General features: G+C 39.6%; 1 protein-coding gene across 1 annotated transcript in view; it reads left to right on the plus strand.

Annotated features, from left to right (window-relative positions):
• The window catches only part of LOC148871824 (uncharacterized), a 38,850-nt gene that overhangs the window by 15,039 nt on the left and 4,211 nt on the right, over positions 1-19,600 (plus strand). The window contains exons 2-4 of the mRNA XM_088967842.1: positions 2,128-2,345; positions 3,195-3,416; positions 3,862-3,986. Coding sequence (XP_088823968.1) covers positions 2,128-2,345; positions 3,195-3,416; positions 3,862-3,986 — 565 coding nt within the window. The remainder of the gene's footprint in view (positions 1-2,127; positions 2,346-3,194; positions 3,417-3,861; positions 3,987-19,600) is intronic.

A 19,600-nucleotide genomic window follows, 5' to 3' on the forward strand; every position in this document is an offset into this window, starting at 1 on the left:
TCTGTTTTCTCCAGTTGGCTAGGGCTTCTGAGACAAACTCCAAGTACCAGTCTTGGGCTCCAATCTGAATGTGTATTGTCTCCAAAAATCCTCTACCAACTAGGCCACATGAATCAACAATCAATTACTAATTCAATTATCCATACACATTGTCTATGGGATTAAAGAAAAGGAAAAATTGTCCTACTATAATACCAAGAAGAAAACTAAACCAGCAATATGTGTTCAGTTTAATCAAGAAAACATATTAATAAGAGAATAGAGGAAGATCAGAGCAAGAAGAAGAAGAGAAGATGGAAGAAAAGGGAGAAGAAAAAGAGAGAATTGTAACTCTCTCCAGTCTCAATTCGATCTTTTTATTAGATCTTTGAAAAAATAATATGAAATTAAATAGATGTCCTTAATAGGCAGCTGCACTAAAGTAAGAACTAATAGGTCCATATGAGTGAGGCCCATTAACACAAAACATAGTAAAATAAAAAGAAATAAACTAAGGCCCATTTTGGCCCTACATCTCTACAGTATTCGTGAGTGAAATTGTGAATCGTATCATAAATCATAAGATTTTGACAACTATCTTAATACTTTTCTAAAATATAATATTTTATGTCATAACTGCATATTTGTTCACATACTTATTAGGGTTTTAGTTATACTAGTGGACAATTAAGTATAATTTCTAATCTAATCCTTACATAGGGAAGCCCAGCGCACGAGACTCCCGCCAATGCGGGGTCTGAGGAGGGACAGATGTACGCAGCCTTACCCTGCACATATAGAGAGGCTGTTTCCAAGATTTGAACGCTGGTCACCCAGGTCGCAATGGAGCAACCAAACAGTTGCGCCAAGGCCCACCCTCATGTAATCTTTACATGTTCTTAGAAATAAAAAAATCTAGAAAACAGTCAGGTTTATATCTGGATCTGATGCAGATAGATGTATTTTCAAGTTAAAGGGTTGGATTTGGTTTTGGTTATTATTAAAGTAGACTGAATATGGATCCTTCTTGCTGGGTCCAGCCAGATCTGAGTCTGGATCTGCTAAGGCCTAAAGATTTTCAGATCTGAACTTGGATTTATCTGCATCCACTACAGATCCGACCCATTACATACCCTAGTTTATAGCTAACCTTCCAATTCTTCTTTTCTGCTTTGGCTGGACCCTTGGACCGGGGAGAGCTCCCTCAAAGAGATGTTTCCAACTCTGTTTAATCTGGCAGTTGACAAAGAGGTGTTGGTAGCTAATTCTTATGTGCAGAGGGGAGACAACATTTGCTGGACCCCCTCTTTTAGAAGGGACTTCAATGATTGGGAGATTCAGCAAGTAGGAAATCTCCTAGCTCTGCTCCAAGAGCAGACTCTGAATCTGCAAAGTCAGGATTCAACAGTGTGGAAGTGGAACAAATCAGGAGAGTTCTCAGTTAAATCCTTCCACAGTTTGTTAGTCAAAGGAAATCAAGTTCCTTTTCATAGCCGGGCCATTTGGGGAGCAGTGGCACCCTCTAAAATCAAATTTTTTGTTTGGGTGGCAGCTTTAGAGAAATGCCTCACAAAACAGATGCTGCTGAAGAAAGTTTTTATGTGCAATGACTTGAGATGCAACCTGTGCTGTGTGGAGGTGGAATCAGTTAATCATTTGTTTCTACATTGCAAGTTTGTAACAGTGATTTGGAACTATTTTCTAAAGAACTTAAAGGTGAGCTGGAGTATGCCGGCCTCAGTTAGAACATGCTTGGAGGCTTGGAACATATCTGGAATGACAAAGAAGGGGAAATTATGCTGGTCCTCGATTCCTTTGGCTATTTTGTGGGCAATTTGGGCTGAAAGGAACAGCAGGACTTTTGATCAGAAAGCCTCCTCGGAAGCTGAGGTCATTAACAGGGCTATAGAGCTTCTTAGGAGCTGGTTGTCTATACATAGGTTTTAAAGAGGATACATCTGATTGTACTTTTTTGAGGGTGAGGTCCTTCTGTTGCGGTTTTTGTACAGTTTCTCATTGTACTTTACTTTTTCTCAAAAAAAAAAAAAACTTCTTTTCTGCTTTGCAAAAATTCACTTTCTGGCTCTTAATGTTTCCACGTGTGATTATTCTATGATTGGTGAGCATTCCCTTTTTCTTGTTCCTCAGGTACCCACATTCCCTCGTTTCTCTGCTTCTCCTAATGGTGCAATTCAGATGTATCCAATCATGTACCCTGCGCTTGTTCCTGGCTTAATCCTTGTGCAGAATCAGGAACGCACTAACCATGGTGCTGGCATATATGCTGTTCCTGTTCTGCCATCCATGGGGCCAATGTCTGGACTACCTTCCAACACTCTTATTCCCCTTACGTACAATCTACCAACGTAAGTATTTTGTTGGAACCTCTAATAAAAAGTAGAAAGTTGATATCTATAAATGGATTATATCCACTAGTTAATAAATAATTAAAAATATAGTTGTCTGTGATTTAAATGATTTAATGAGTTCCACTCCCTTAATCCCGTTCAGGATGGACTCCTCTGTCAACTCATTGGTAGATGTCTTTTCACAGGAGCTGATGAGGGCTATGTTACATTTGGGTGCTGATGTCCTTGGACATGTTTTGCTTTTTTTTTTTTTTTTTTTTTTTTTTTTTTTATCCTTAGCTTTTCTGCATTTCTTAGCTATAGCATTGCATATCCCCTATCTGTGGTCACAAGGTTGTGGCTTTCTGGTTTTTATTGGGGGTTGTTTCATACTAGATGCTGTGGTTATGCTTATGATCCATATCTTATCATTGATGAATTATGTGTTTCTATTAGGAAAAAGAAGAAAGAAAAGAATCATTTAGCTGTGTTTCCTTTCTCTATCAGTAATAAGTTAACATGCACAAGACTTCCGCCATTGTGGGGTCTGGGGAGGGATAGATGCACACAGCCTTATCCCTACACATACAGAGAGACTGGTTCCAATATATTTTTGCTATCTATTTCCAGTAAATTATTCAGGATTTAGTTGAAATTGTATCTGTTAATCAATTATCAAAAAAAACAAAATGGTATCTGTTAATCCATACTATGGTACTATGTCTAAATGATGCTTTATTGTGTATTATATCCATGGGTTATGCAATGTATTCCTTTGGTTTACCAGAGGTATGCATTGAATTTATCAAATTTTATTTGATTGTAAAGAATCTGTGAATTTCCTTCATCTTGCATGTGTGCCAATAGAAGGACAGCTACACCTGAGGGTGGAGCTGTAAACGAGGAGCAAGGACAAGAGGGACTGCAACAACATGCCCCACATAGACAGGTTGAGAGGAGATTTCAGTTTGCTTTTCAGATTGACTTGTTGCTCATACTGAAGCTGGCAGCTGTGATTTTCGTGTTCAACCAAGATGGATCAAGACAAAGACTCATTCTTCTTGTCTTTTTTGCTTTGCTGGTGTATCTGTAAGCGGATGAGTATATAATCTTTTCTTTTTCATCTCTTGAAACATATGTCCATCAGATTGCTGTATTGGCCTCCAGTTATCTGCATATACTGTCAGCAAACACCCCCCCCCCCTGCAATTTCTTTTAGGGTGGGTTGTTTTCTTAGTAATCAAATTGGATCTTAATATATCTGATTCCAAATAAACTACATATTTAAGACATCTGGTTTTAATCTCCTTGTATTTGGGCTAGACATGTGTATCATAGTACTGTCCTAGGTGGGGATTTTCTCCCACAATGCTGGTGAGTCTAGATCATTTGTCTGATAGAGGACCCGCCAGATCGGTCATATAGATGTTCTTGTGAACACTACATAACTTGTTCTTGATCCATTGCCTAATAAAAAATAATCATTTTTTTCCTAAAAAGATCATTAATAGTTTTTATATTGTTTGTTTTGAAGATACCAGACTGGGGCCCTTATGCCACTTACGCGGAGGCCAGTAGCACCTCCACAACCACGACCTGTTAGAGATGAGAATGGCCCTGCTCCTGTTAGAGAACAGGATGAGAATGTTGCTTTGGCAGGTACTTGTTCTTTTGTTGCTATGTCTGCATGCTTCTGTGCATACCTAGATAATCATGGATTTCCATACATAAATACATTACTTGAATAAAAGAAACATAAAAGAATGTATTTTCTGATGTAATTTAGAGAGAAGAAGAGAGATTAACCTAGAATCGAAGAAAAGAAGAAAAGAGAGAAAGGGTGTGGTTAGTTAATTCTGGATGCCCTACTAATTCTTATTTATACTTATGTCTTTACAAAGAAATAGAATTACTCTAATACCCCTACTAACTTCATACGAAAACAAAAGAAAAATAAATATGGCCCAACTACCATAACTGTAACATAAAGAAACAAACAGAAAAATAAAGTGTGGGATTGGGACCACAACACTAATAATCTACCAACTATCTCTACACTCACTCAAGTTGGGAGTAGATATTCATCATTCCCAACTTGCGTAAATCTGTCTCCAACTTGACTTTTGTGACTGTTTTAGTGAAAAGATAAGCTAGCCACATATCTGAGGCAATATAGGGAAGACACACTTCTTGAGATGCAACTTGCTCTCGGATAAAATGTCTGTCCAACTCGATATGTTTAGTCCTGTCATGCTGTATTGGATTGTGGCCAATGTTAATTGCAACTTGATTATCACAATACAACATCGGAGGTTTCTCATAGTCAACCCCTAACTCATCAAGTAAAGATCTCAACCATAACACTTCTGCAACACCATTGGCCATGGACTTGTATTTAGCTTCAGCATTGGAGCGAACAACAACATTTTGTTTCTTGCTTCTCCAAGACTGTTAGACAGTTTTGTATGCCCTTAGCTTCAATCAAGATGATGTACTTTATGAGTTTATTGTAAATAAATAAAAGTACATATTTGATTCATGTTCTCTTGATATGTTTCTGTGTAATACCCTTAAACTGGACACTTAATGAGACTCGTGTCAGTTTAAAACGTTCACAGCCAGTGGGTCGGTCTGGGGAGACCTATCCTGACAAGGCTGACACTGTGGTGCCACCAAGTCGGTTGGGGTGGCTTGTCTCAACCACCGGGGTGAGACCCTAGGCACATACAGTGTAGGATTAATTGAATCTTTGAACTGTACCAGATTTTCAGTATTGCCCTGGACCTTGGAGATTGATGGGCAAAACTGGAAAGTTACACCCGACCCCTAGACTCAATTATGATACTGCACTAGGTGTCGAATTAGGTTGTCTTTGATTTACCAATCAGTGAGATCCTTAGCAGGGTCAAAACCTTGGTATGTTGGGACGGTCTGAGAATTCATTTTAGTGGGTGATTATAGTGACAGGATCAACCCCTTTGTCGAACAAAGGTAATGATCGGGGATGCACTCTCACTGATGGAAACCAAGACTGCCGGCAACCGATTTCAATCGTTGAGATTTGTTTTGCAAAATATATTTTATATGAGATATAAAAGTATATACATTATGGTTTCGAAATTATTTGCAAAAATGTTTTAATTCTCGGGATCCATATAAGCAGAGAGTGCGACACTGTTCCTTGCATCCGAGGGAGAGGTCCTCTCTTGTCGGGCAGTGTATGATCATTATGGGCTGAGAGGTTAAGTGTAAGACCATTGAGGGTTATACCTGATGGGCTAATCTTGCATCTGCCCACAGTCCCTAGGTGTTACAAGGTGGCTTGGCTTAGGGACCACTTAGGGTAAGTGTTGGGCCCATAGAGCCCATCTGATGGGTTTCACGGGGTGCACTGTCCATACCAGTGTATTCGGCCAGGCCTTGTAATAAAGGCTGGGCTGAACCCATGTGGCTGATGTGTAGATCAATGTTTGGGTCCCACGCCATACAAGGAAGCCCAACTGGGCAGCCGTTTGGAAGGCTAAATGAATACATAACCTTAAATGGGCCTTAAGCCCATTTCGAACAGGGCTAATTTGATTAGTCACTTAAGGGGCGAATTCTGAGATGGATCAGCTGAAAGGATTGGGCCCACATTCTATCCACTTAGAGAGTCCAAGATCTAAATAAGATTTAGATCTGGAAACTTCCTAATCAGATTAGGAGATGGCTGATCTAATATGCAGATAAGATAAGGGTTATCCCTTATCTTAAAGGGACTTCTAATCCATATATGATTTGGGTTAGCAACTCCTAATGGGATTAGGAGCTCTCTTTAAGTCTATAAAAGGAAGAGGGGGCGGCAGCCTTTAGACATCATCACAAGCAAGCAATAGATAGTCTTGTCTTCAGAGCTGAAATCACAGAAGCTTGCCGCCTCCTTCTTGCAGTCGCCGCCTACAGCAGTTCGATCTCCAGTTCTTGGGAGAAATCAAGATTAGATCTTGATTCCAATCTTTTGGAGAAAAGATTGGTGGGAGTTGTATTCACAAGCCGTTCAGGTGATTCTTGAGAAGGATCAAGTTCTTTTGGAAGAACACTGTTGATTCTGCTCCACCCTGCACTGCGTCATCTTCAATGGGAGCAGATTTTGGATCATTCCTTGGGCGTGAACACCTCCATTGGGAGATATTACTTCTCTGTATCAGGTATTATCTCTCCCTACTCCTTTTGGTTCAGATCTGGTTCAGTTTATGGTTCAACAATGATCCTTGAAAATATGATTTTCTAAATGGGGAATTCGATTCCCAGTTGAAGGGAGAGAAAAAATTTTGAAATTCGCCCCCTTATTCCGCAATCTTTGGGCATCCATGTGATGGATTTCTTATCCCTTCAACTTGCTCTCGGATAAAATGTCTGTCCAACTCAATATGTTTAGTCTTGTTATGCTGTATTGGATTGTGGCCATTGTTAATTGCAACTTGATTATCACAATACAATATCAGAGGTTTGTCATAGTCAACCCCTAACTCATCAAGTAAATATCTCAACCATAACACTTCTGCAACACCATTGGCCATGGACTTGTATTTAGCTTCAGCATTGGAGCGAACAACAACATTTTGTTTCTTGCTTTTCCAAGAAACAAGGTTTCCCCCTACAAATGCACAATATCCAAAGGTAAATCTCCTGTCATCAATACATCCAGTCAGTCAGCATCTATATGTACCTCTATCTTCATGTGACCACTATTCATGAAGAGTATGCCTCTCTCTTGGCGTCTCTTCAAGTAAGAAAGTATCCTTTCCACCGCAAGAAGGTGGGTGGTCCTAGGAGAATGCATGTATTAACTAACAACACTAACAACATATGAAATGTATAGTTGTGTTAGGCAAAGATGAAGAAGTTTCCCAACCAACCTTTGATACATAGCCCTATCCTCAAGAGGTTCTCCACCTTTTGCACTTATTTTATGGTTCAACTCAGTGGGTGTATCAGCAGGCTTTACTCCTAACTTTCTAGTTTCTTCCAATAAGTCAAGAACATACTTTCTTTGAGAGATAAACATGCCACGCTTAGATCAAGCTACCTCAATTCCTAGGAAATAACACAATTCCCCCAAGTCCTTCACTTCAAATTCCTTGTGAAGATGTTGCTTAAGAGAGTCAATCTCACTAACATCACTTCTTGTCACTACAATGTCATCCACATAGACAGCAAGTAAGGTCAAGGTGGAGTATGTCTTCTTAAAGAAGAGAGTGTGATCTGATTGAGCCTGCATATAACCAAACCTTTCCAAGGCCAATCTAAACCTATCAAACCAGGTTCTTGGAGATTGCTTCAGCCCATATAAAGCCTTCTTCAGCCAACATACCTTCTTTCCTGCTTCTGTACTATAAAAACTAGGGGGTAACTCCATGTACACTTCCTCTTGCAAGTCTCCATTGAAAAATGCATTCTTGACATCCATCTGAAACAGTGGCCATGAGAAATTTGCAGCAATAGATAGTAGGACTCTTATAGTGTTGGCAACTAGTGCAAAGGTTTCCATATAATCTATGCCATAAGTTTGTGTGAATCTCTTTGCAACCAATCTAGCCTTATATCTCTCTACATAACCATCAACATTATATTTCACTGTAAACACCCATCTGCACCCAACAAGTTTCTTCCTCTCAAATTGGTCAACTAGTTCCCATGTATTGTTCTTAACAAGAGCATCCATCTCTACTTTCATTGCTTCCTTCCACTCAGGTATCGATAGAGCTTCTTGCACTATTCTAGGAATATGAATAGAAATAATAGATGCTAGGAAAGATCTATAGGATTCTGAGAGACAATCATAAGAAAGAAACTGGGAGATACAATAAGCAATGGATGAAGTACAACGATGCTTTCATTTTGCGAATTGCAATTGGGAGATCAAGGTCATCTGAAGGAGAAGGCTGAGACTCAACAGTGTTAAGCAATGTATCTGCAAAAGTGGGCTCAATAGTGGGAGTAGTGCCTGGATCTAGAGTTGTAGAAGATGTTGGGATCGGCCTAGACTACTCAGGACGGGAATCAACCTGCCTCCACCATTGCCTGTGACACACTCTCAATTCCCTACACTTCTGACAACCCTCTTCACGACACTCCCCCTCAGTGACTGGAATAGGTAATGGAACTTTTGGGGCTGAAATCCCTTCCTCACTACTCTCCCCCTGAGAAGAAACCCTATGATAGTAGGACATATCCTCTCCTTGACTTGATAGAAGAAAGGGGAGAATTTGGAAAGGCATAAAAGGAACAAAGAAGGGGTTTGAGAAGACAGCTAGAGGATTGCCTACATGAGGAGGAAATAAGTTGGAGGCAAAAATCTTGATGCAAATGGTTGCAAGAGGGATATAGAAATACCAAGTTTTTTCATTGTGGAAAATGGGAGGAGGAACTTCATATCTAGACTGGAAATGGATGAAGTTGCTCTGACACAACAGGATGAGATGGCAGGGGCCCTTGTAGAACACTTAAAGTCCATCTTAAGAAGGCCTTTAAGTAGGGGGGTGTGGTTAAAAGGACTGGACTGGCTAGATGTAGGGGTAGACAATAAGCAGAGGTTGGAAAGAAGGTTTAGTTGGAAGAGATTAAGGAGGTTGTGTTTTCTATGGACAGAACAAAAGCTCTAGGCCTAGATGGTTTTATGATGGCTTTTACCAAGACTGTTGGGATATTTTGGAAGGTGACCTTTTGTTAGTGTTTGAAGAATTTCACAAGAGAGGAATTGTTAACCCTGGAATGAATTCCACCTTCTTAGCTTTGGTCCCGAAAAAGAAAGATGCATCCCATCCAAAGGATTTTAGGCCAATCAATTTGGTTAATAGCTTGTATAAGATATTAGCAAGGGTGTTGTCTTTGAGATTGAAGGAAGTACTCCCAGTAATCATTGCACCAAATCAAGGAGCTTTTGTGAGTGGAAGACAAATTACTGATCACATTCTAATTGCCAATGAGAGTGTGGAGAACTTCAGGAATGATAGAAAGAAGGGAGTGGTATGTAAGATGGACTTGGAAAAGGCTTATGACTTGGTGGACTGGTCTTTTTTGAAGAAAGTTATGACCAAATTTGGGTTTGGGGCAAGATGGTGCAAATGGATTATGGGGTGTATTCGGAATGGGACAGTGGTAGACTCTTTCTAGCCATTAGGGGCATAAGACTAGGGGACCCTCTCTCTCCCTTCTTGTTCACACTAGTTGTTGATGTTTTGGAGAGATTGATCCATAGAGCAGATTCTAGGGGCCTCTTAAGAGGTTGGAGAGTTGGAAGGGAGGAAACCCCCCTTACCCACTTACAGTTTGCAGATGACACGATTTTGTACTGTGAAGGAGGAAATATGACGTGCATCAGGAACATGAAATTGGTGATATTCTTTGAACAAATGTCCAACCTAAAGGTGAATTTTGAGAAAAGTTGTGTAGTGGGTGCGAATATGGAGGGAGAGATCAAAGAGAGTGCAGAATTGTTGGGATGTGAAGTGTCAGGATGGACATTGAATTAATTAGGGTTGCCATTGGGTGATAACCCAAAGAAAGAGAGTTTTTGGAATCTAGTGGTGGAAAGATTTGAAAAGAGACTTGTCTCTTGGAAAAAGAATTACCTTTCCCTTGGAGGGAGGATCACACCGATTAGGGCTACTCTAACCAACTTACCCATTTATTTCCTATAAGTGTTCAAAATCCCAGCAAAGGTATCTAACAGATTGGAGAAGATGAAGAGAGACTTTCTTTGGGAACCAGGAGAGGAGAAGAGGGACCATAGGGTGATTTGGGAGGTGGTGACTAGGAGCAAAATCGTAGGTGGACTAGGGCTTGGAAATATTAGGAAAAGGAATTTGGCCCTTCTGGGGAAATGGTTATGGAGGTTCCCACTAGAGAAGGAGAAATTACGGGCTAATGCAGTGGTAAGCATCCATAGGCTGGAGCAAAATGGATGGGATGCTGGAATTCGAGCTAGGACTACAAGTTGGACTCTAAAATTTGGACCCCCACCCCTACTAGCTCATTCTCTTGTGCCTCTTTATTTAAAGTCTTAAGCTAGTCCACCAGTCCTGTAACTCTCCCTTTCCCTGTTAAAGAGGTTTGGTGCGAACCAATTCCTCCTAGGGTTGGTAGTTTTTTGCTAGGAAGCTTTTTTGGAAAGAATCAACACTGGTGATCTGCTCCAAAAGAAGAGACCCAAGACATGTTTATCCCCTCACAGGTGTGTTCTTTGTAAAGCTGATGGGGAGACTGGCTTTCACCTATTGGTGTCATGCCAGTTTGCAAAGTCTCTTTGGGTGTATTTGGAACCCTCCATCAAACTTGGAAAGTCTTTTTTCCCCTTCTTTCTTCAGGTGGCGTATGAAAAGAGGTAGGAATGAGTGTCTTGGACTTTATGGGAAGAAAGAAACTCTAGGATCTTCTCTAAAGTAGAGAGAGGTGCTGAAGAACTGAGAAAAATGATCCATATAAGGGTTGTATAGTGGCTGAAATCCTCAAAGCTGTTCACAAATTACACAGTGGATGACATGTTGAGGAAGTGCGGTGAGATTGCTAGTTGCACCCAGATCAAAACAAGAATGAGTTGGACCCCTCCACCAACTGATTTCTTAAAACTAAACTTTGATGGGAGTAGTAGAGGGAATCCTGTACACTCGGGGATTGGGGGCATGTTTAGGGATGAGAATGGGATTGTTTTAACCCTGTTCTCCCCAATTGGAGTGGGTGACTCTCTCAGAGCCGAGATCTATGCAGTTATGAATATAAGAAAACTTGTAATTGAAGGGGACTCGGAGGTAGTGGTAGGGTGGATGAATAAAGACAGTAGTGGGTTATGGAATTATAACAATGAGGGGGAAATTTAGGTGGCTGGTTCAAGAGATGGAAGTTAAGATCAGTTGGGTGAAAAGATCAGCTAACTCTTTTGCTGATGGGTTAGCTAAACAAGGAGTGGAGAGGGATTCTATGCTTTGGGCTCAGTTGTAATTTTGTTAATTTTTTTCCTTTCTTGGGGGCTCAAGCCTCAGCTGGAAGATAAGAAAGTTTATCTTCCCCTTTATAATTATTTCTATAATTAATTAATGAAATGAATTATTGATAAAAAAAAGCATATGAGAACATTAGAGTTGAGCATGATGCTTCTGGCTACCTCCAAGATATGGCTATTTTTTCTCTCAGCAACCCCATTTTGCTAGGGTGTACGGGGACAAGTGCTCTGATGAATGACTCCATGATCTAGGAGATATGATGCCAAGGGTTTTGCAAAGTACTCCTTGGCATTATCGGATCTGAGAATTTTGATCCTAATTTCAAATTGGTTTAGTACCATCTGATGGAAAGATTGGGTCAGAGAAGGGACCTCAACTCGAGAGTGCATAAGGTAAACCCACGAGAAACGGGTATAATCATCAACAAATAACAAGAAGTATCTGTACCCCCCCCCCCATAGCAGGAATTTGATATGGTCCTCAAACATCTGTATAGACAATTTCAAAAGGAAGATTGCTTCTTTTATTGCTCAAAGAATAAGTTGATCTACAATGTTTTGCAACTTCACAGATTTCACACCTCAAACTAGACACTTGGACTGACTCAAACAAATTTGGAAACCGACTCTTCAAAGACCCAAAAGACAAATGACCTAATCTGTTATGCCAAAGCATAATTTGACTCCAAGACTGAGAAACAAATAATCTCCCAACTTCACACTCCTTCTCCTGTGGATGTTGAAGTAGGTAAACTCCATTCGTCTGATGGCCAATCCCAATCACCTTCCTCGTTTTCAGATCCTAAAAAACATAACGATCAGGGAAAAAGGTCATTGAACAATTTTGATTCTTAGTAGTGTACTACTAACCGAAAACAAGTTAGCACTAAGCTTAGGGACATGCAAAACTGAGGACAAAGAGATGGCATCAGATAGTCGGATGTCTCCCTTGCCAAAAATAGGCACAAGGGAGCCATCAACAATAGATATTGTCTCTGTCAGAGGATAGACAATAGGTGGTAAACAAGGTGGATAAACTAGTCATATGGTTAGAAGCACCTGAATCTATTACCCAAAAGGGTCTAGTGTTACTTGGGGCTGATGTATGATATGTTGTAACTCTTGTACCTGAGTGAACAAAGGCTAAAGTGGGAATAGTAGATGTAGTAGCTGATGGCTGAGATGAGGACCCAGAAATACCAACTTCATTCTCTAATTGTGTCAAGGCAGCCTGAACAACAGCTACGGCATCTAGGGATGTGGTCCTTGTGCTAGAAGTGGATGCACTGTCTATAATAACTACCACATTAGCACTTTCCTTCTTGTTTCTGAGTCTCACTAGCATCAAGTGGGGATGCAACTTCCAACAAGTGTCCCTAGTATGTTTTGGCTTCTTACTCAGTATGAGGAGTTGCTAGTAAGTGATGTTATTACTCATGAGAGACATATTTGGGAGGAGAATAAGATTCGTAACTTAGTTCCCCTCAATATTTGGAATGGCATTAGAACCATCTTTATCCCCTCTGACTCAAATGAGGATATGTTGATTTGGAGGTTGAATCCCAAAGGGCACTTTACTGTTAAATCGGCATACAAAGAAGCTATTATCATGCACAGGGGTCAAAGTGATTTTAACCTCTAGGTCAACAAGATTTGGAGGCTTAAAACTCCTAAAATCAAAACCTTTTTATACCTGCTGCTTAATTCTAGGCTGCCTTCTAAAACCTTCTTAAGGTCTTTAGGTCCCTCCATTTATGTTGGTTGCAGCTTTTGCGATGGAATTGAAGACATTGATCATATTTATAAAAATTGTACTATTGCTAAACAAATCTGGAATATCTTAGACCCAAATATTAAGGGGCCTAGTGAAAACGACTCCTCACTTTGGGAGTGGTGGGATGGCTTATTTTTCAATTAGACTGGTTCTACGTTCCCTGTGAAATCCTACTTTATCTCGTGGTAGATTTGGAAGAATAGAAACGAAAATACCTTCCAAAACCATTGTAGCCACCTTTTGGTCATCATTGATAGAGCTTTGTCTCTATATTTTAATCTCAATGTTGAAAATTGTTCTAAATCCGTGCTGTACAGAATAAAGATTGGAAGCCAATCAAATGGAAAGCTCCAAAAGGGAGTTCTATCAAAATTAATTTTAACGCGTCCAGAAATAATAAAGGTGATTGCGTAATTGGTTGCGTTGCAAGAAATCAATGGGGGATTGTTCTTGAGACCAAAACTTATTTTATTGGGAATTCCTCAATTAATGTAGCGGAGGCTTGGGCTGCGTGGGAGGCCCACAATATTGCTTTTTAACTATAGGGGTCTCCCCATCTTCATTGAGGGAGACTCTCTTCTTGTGATTTCGTGCTTAAAGAACAAAGTGGATTGCCTGTGGAGATTGGAGACCATCATCGAGGAGTGTTTGAAGCTGGCTGGAGATTTGGAATATGGTGTCACCTACAACCATGTCTATAGAGAGGCCAATCAAGCTGCAGACTGGATGACAAACCAAGCTCTTTCTTTTCCTCTCAGCACTCTTAGTTTTTGCCCTCCCTTTATCCCTAGAGACTTGAGTTCTATTTGTTTTTTTTGATGCTTGGGGCCGAGCTCCCCCCCCCCCCCCCCCCCAAGTCTTGTGTAGCTCCTCCTATTTCTACCAAAAAAAATGTCTCTTTTATCTTCATTTCTTCGTTTCCCTTTCCTTCTCCCCTCCAACCTTAGATTTTGTTGATGCTAAGGCTGATTCTATAGGCTGAAATGACAATATAACCTTTCTCCTACTCTTTTTACTGTGTACCAATGAATAGGCTTGAGGTAATGTCACACTCTCCCTAGTAAGTGGTTGCTGTCTTACAATGTCAAAATTTGAATTTAGACCAACTAGGAACTCAAACACTCTATTTGTTCCAATCAACTTTCTATATGTTGTTGCATCCCTCTGACTTTTCCATTCAATTGTTTCCAAGTGATCAATTTCATGACATAGGGATTTTATAGTAGCAAAGTAAACTGAGACTGGTTTCTGCCCTTGCTTAAGATTATTCACTTCATACTTCAGCTGATAAGCTCAAGCAACATTAAGGGGTTGGGAGTATGTCTCCTTCATGTTGTCCCAAATCTCCTTGGCTATTTTTGCCCATAAGTAGTTTTGGCTGATGTGAGGCTACAAAGAATTGCATAGCCAAGTTATCACCAAATAGTTCTCTTGAACCCATTTGGGATGTGATATGTCATCCTTGGCTGGCTTCTTTGTGTCCCCGGTCAAATAGCCTAATTTACCTCTACATCCATGGCCATCATTGCTGATTGGGCCCATTCCAAGTAATTGGTTCCATCAAACCTAACAATGGTAATCTGAAAAGAATTTTCAGTCATGCTATTAGTCCCTAAAAGTCCTTCCCCTTGAGTCTTCAGCTCACTTCCAGCCTTCTCCATCCTATGTAGAGCACCACCAGAATTCATTCACAACTAGGAACAGTCATCAAGAACTCATTCTCAGCTGATAGTCACCTTCCAAGAAAACATCTACAGTGAATAATCAACCCCCCAGTTCATCATCAGTCTGAAAATCAGTCTTTGAGTCCAAAAAACTGATCGTAGGGTTTTAAAAAAAAGGAGAAAACAGCAGGGGAGACAAAGATTTATCAACCGCTGCTCATAGAGAGGCTTAAACTACTTCTAACCAAGATCGGCCTTACTAAAGATTGTACCTTTTTCAGAAGAACACTGATTGCCACCTCAACTGAAATCCTAATCTTGGTCTCACCTGTTTTTTCTGATTCTTCTTGGTAACTGGGCAATCTCCAAGAATCTTTCAATTCCTTGGGCAGTCTCCGATACTCCAGCAACCTCCAAGAACCAGGCACTATTGCAGAACATCCAATTCTAAGGAGTTCTCATGTAGCCGACCAAATCAAGCTCACATGAGAACCCTAATCTATCTTCGCCTTGCTCTAATACCAATTTGAATAAAAGAATGAAAAAAGAATGTATTTTTCTGATGTAATTTAGAGAGTAGAAGAAGAAGAAGAGAGATTAACCTAGAATCAAAGAGAAGAAGAGAGGAGAGAAGAGAAGAAAAGAGAGAGAAAGGGTGCGGTTAGTTAATTATGGCCGCCCCACTAATTCTTATTTATACTTGTGTCTTTACAAAGAAATAGAATTACTCTAATACCTCTACTAACTTTATAGGAAAACAAAAGAACAATAAATTTGGCCCAACCGACCCAACTACCTTAACTATAAAATAAAGAAACAAACAGAAAAATAAAGTGTGGCACTGGGACCACACACACTAATAGTCTATCAACTATCTCTACAACATTCAGTTTATTGCTTGCCATGCAACATGAAAGAATGACAATAGTGTATATAAGCCTGCTAAGAATAACAAGATGTGCATACATGAATGTCCATCACCACAGACTAGTATAGATATTATCATCATCATCATGCATGCCTTATCCCAACTATATGGGATCAGCTACACAAGTCCTGTTTCACCAATCTGTTCTATTTAATGCCATATCCACTATTTAATTATTAGTGCTTAAATCATTTCTTATTACTACCCATGTTTTTTTTGATCTACCCTAAGATATTCTAGCCCTTTCAATGTGAAGGGATGAGAGATCCATCGTATGGACACCCAAATCTTGCGGAATAAGGTGGGCAAATTTCAAAAAATTTCTCTCCCTTTCAATTGGGAATCGAATTCCCTATTTAGAAAATCATATTTTCAATGATCAATCTTGAATTATAAACTGAACCAGATCTGAACAAAAGCAATAGGAGAGAATTATACCTGATACGGAAAAGTAATATCTTCGAATGGAGGTGTTCACGCCCAAGGAAGGATCCAAAGACTGCTCCCACTGAACATGGCACAATGCAGGATGGAGCAGAATCAGCAGTGTTCTTCTCCAAGAATCTAGTCTTTCGCAAGAAATAGCAGGATGGCACGTGAGCACAGCTTCCTATCAGTCCTTTCACAAAGAACTGGTATCAAGATCAAGTCTTGACTTCTCCCACTGAACTGGAGATCGAACTGGCAAGGTAGACGGCAAAAAGGAGGCGGCAAGAAAGAATTCTGCAGGGTTGCTTAATTCTTTCTTTTGTTATTTCAGCTCTAAAGAGGATGTGAATATGTATCTTCTAAAGGCTGCCACCCCTTCTTTTGTAATCCTAAAGGATCAGCTCCTAATCCAATTAGGAGTTGCTGATCCAAATCATATTTGGATCAGATATCCCTTTAGGTGATAAGGATAAACCCTTATCTTATCTACAGATTAGATCAACCTTCTCCTAATCTCATTAGGAGGTTTCTAGATATGAATCACATTCAGATCTGTACTCTCTGAGTGGATAGGGTTAAGACCCTATCCTATCTGCTAATCCATCTCAGAATTCGCCCCATATTTAACTCATTAAATTAGCCCAGTTCGAAATGGGCTTGAGGCCCATTAAGGTTATGTGCTCACTTAGCCTTCCTAACTATTGCCCAGTTGGGCTTCCTTGTATGGCGTGGGACCCAAACATTGATCTACACATCAGCCACATGGGTTCAGTCCAGCCTTTGTTACAAGGCCTGGCTGAATACACTGTTATGGACAATGCACCTCCTGAAACCCATCAAATGGGCTCTATGGGCCCAACACTTACCCTAAGTGGTCCCTGGGCCAAGCCACCTTGTAACATCCAGGAACTATGGGCAGATGCAAGATTAGCCCATCAGGTATTATCCTCAGTGGTCTTACACTCAACCTCTCAGCCCATAATGATCAAATACTGCCCGACAAGAGAGGACCTCTCCCTCAGTTGCAAAGAACAATTGTTGCACTCTCTACTTATATGAATCCCGAGAATTAAAACCTTTTGCAAACCTGTTAGAAACCATAATATATATACTTTTATATCTCATATAAAATATATTTTGCAAAACAAATCTCAACGATTGCAATCGGCTGCCGGCAGTCTTGGTTTCCATCAGTGAGAGTGCATCCTCGATCATTACCTTTGTCCGACAAAGGGGCTGATCCTGTCACTATGATCACCCACTTAGATGAATTCTCAGACTGTCCCAACATATCAAGGTTTTGACCCTCGCTAAGGATCTCACTGATTGGTACATCAAAGACAGCCCAATCCGACACCTAGTGCAGTATCATAATCGAGTCTAGGGGTTGGGTGTAAATTTCTAGTTTTGCCCATTAATCTCCAAGGTCCAGGGCAATATTGGAAATCTGGTCCGATTCAAAAATTCAATTGATCCTACACTGCATGTGCCTAGGGTCTCACCCTGGCAGCTGAGACAGGCCACCCCAACCGACTTGGTGGTACATCAGTGTCAACCTTATCGGGATAGGTCTCCCCAGACCGACCCACTGGCTGTGAACATTCTAAATTAACACGAGTCTCATTAAGTGTCCAGTTTAAGGGTATTACATAGAAACATACCAAGGGAACATGAATCAAATATGTACTTTTATTCATTTACAATAAACTCATAACGTACATCATTTTGATTGAAGCTACGTGCATACAAAACTGTCTAACACAATGTTGTAACAAATCACTTCTAACTGGTACAGTTAGTGGTCTTCAATGCACGTGCCCAAACCATCTTAGTGTACTCTCTTTCATTTGATCACCTATTAGAGCTACTCCTGGGTTCCTATGGATAACTTCATTCCTAATCCCATCCTTTCTAGTTTTCCCACTCATCCATATTAGCATTTGCATTTTTACTACATTTATTTTTTGGGCATGTTTTTTGACTACCCAAGACTCTACTCCATACAACATAACTGACATTACAATTGTTTTATAGAATTTTCCTTTTAATCTAAGTGGTATTCACCTATCACATAGAAGTTCAAATGCACCTCTCCATTTGCTCGTCCTACTCTAATTATTTGGGTGACATCCTCCCTTGTTATGAATTATTGAACCAAGGTTCCAAAAATGGTCACATTAAGTTATGGTCTTGATTTACACTCCTATTATTACTAAATTTACATGTCATATAATCTATTTTAGTCCTCATTTTAAAACGTCATCTTTCTAAGGCGTTTGCCTATAAGCTTTATTTTGCATTTAATCCTTTATTAGTTTAGTCAATTAAAACAATGTTATCCGCAAACAACATGCACCGTGAAACTTCCTCCTAAATATGTTTAATTAATTCATATATGATCAGTGCAAATAGATAAAGGTTTAGTGTTGAACCTTGGTGATGACCCATAGTAACTGTAAAATTTGAGGTCTCTCCCATTAGTGTTTTATGGTTTTTGCTCCCTCATACATATCCTTAATTAGGTCCATATACCTATTTTGAACCATATTCTTTTTCAAGACCCACCATTTTATCTTTCTAGGATCTCTGTCATATGCCTTTCTCTAGATCAACGAACACCATATGAAGAACTTTCTTCTCCCTGAACTTTTCTATCAATTGTCTCAAAAGAAATATTGCTTACATGGTTGATTTCCCTGGCATAAAGCCAAATTGGTTCTTTGGTATACTTGTTTCAAGTTGTAATCTTTATTCAAGTATTCTCTCCCAAAGTTCCGTATTGTGGTTTATAAGTTTAATCCCCTAATAGTTATTACAAGTTTGTATTATCACCTTTGTTCTTAAACATAGGCACCATACTGTTGTTTCTCCAATCATCAGGCATCTTCTTTTCTTTCACAATCTTATTAAGTAGTGTGGTTATCCACCACAAGCCTACCTTTCCATACTTTTATCGGAATACCATCAAGTCCTAACGCCTTTCCTTTCATTTTATTTAGTGTCCCTTTTACTTCAGTAAGTCTAACTCTATGAAGGTACATATTATTTTTAACCCTACTAGTATTGCTAGATGCTCTTCCATTAACACATTGTACTTGTCGTTCATTTAATTATATTTCAAAATAGTTTTTCCATTTGTGTTTGATTACCTTTTCTTTTTGCCAAGATTTTTTTATCTTCATTTTTAATGCACCTAACATGGTTTAAATTTCTTCCTTTTCTTCTTAGTTTTGCTAGTTTATACATTCATTTTTCTCCTCTAGTGCCTAATTTTTGGTAAAGCTCATCATAAGCCTTACATTTTAACTTCACTCTCTTTCTTCTTAACGTTTTTTCTTATGGTTTTATATTTTTTTAAGTTTTCTACATTTTAAGCTTTTTGTGATTCTTTGTAGCATTCTCGTTTTAATCTAATAATATTTTGAACCTCTTCATTCGACCACCATGTTTCTCTAGTACTTCACACTTTCTCTTATGTTCTTCCAAGACATCCTTTGC

The sequence above is a fragment of the Nelumbo lutea genome, chromosome 2, assembly GCF_056320005.1.
Source record: "Nelumbo lutea isolate HS-2025 chromosome 2, American lotus-T2T, whole genome shotgun sequence".
NCBI lineage: Eukaryota > Viridiplantae > Streptophyta > Magnoliopsida > Proteales > Nelumbonaceae > Nelumbo > Nelumbo lutea.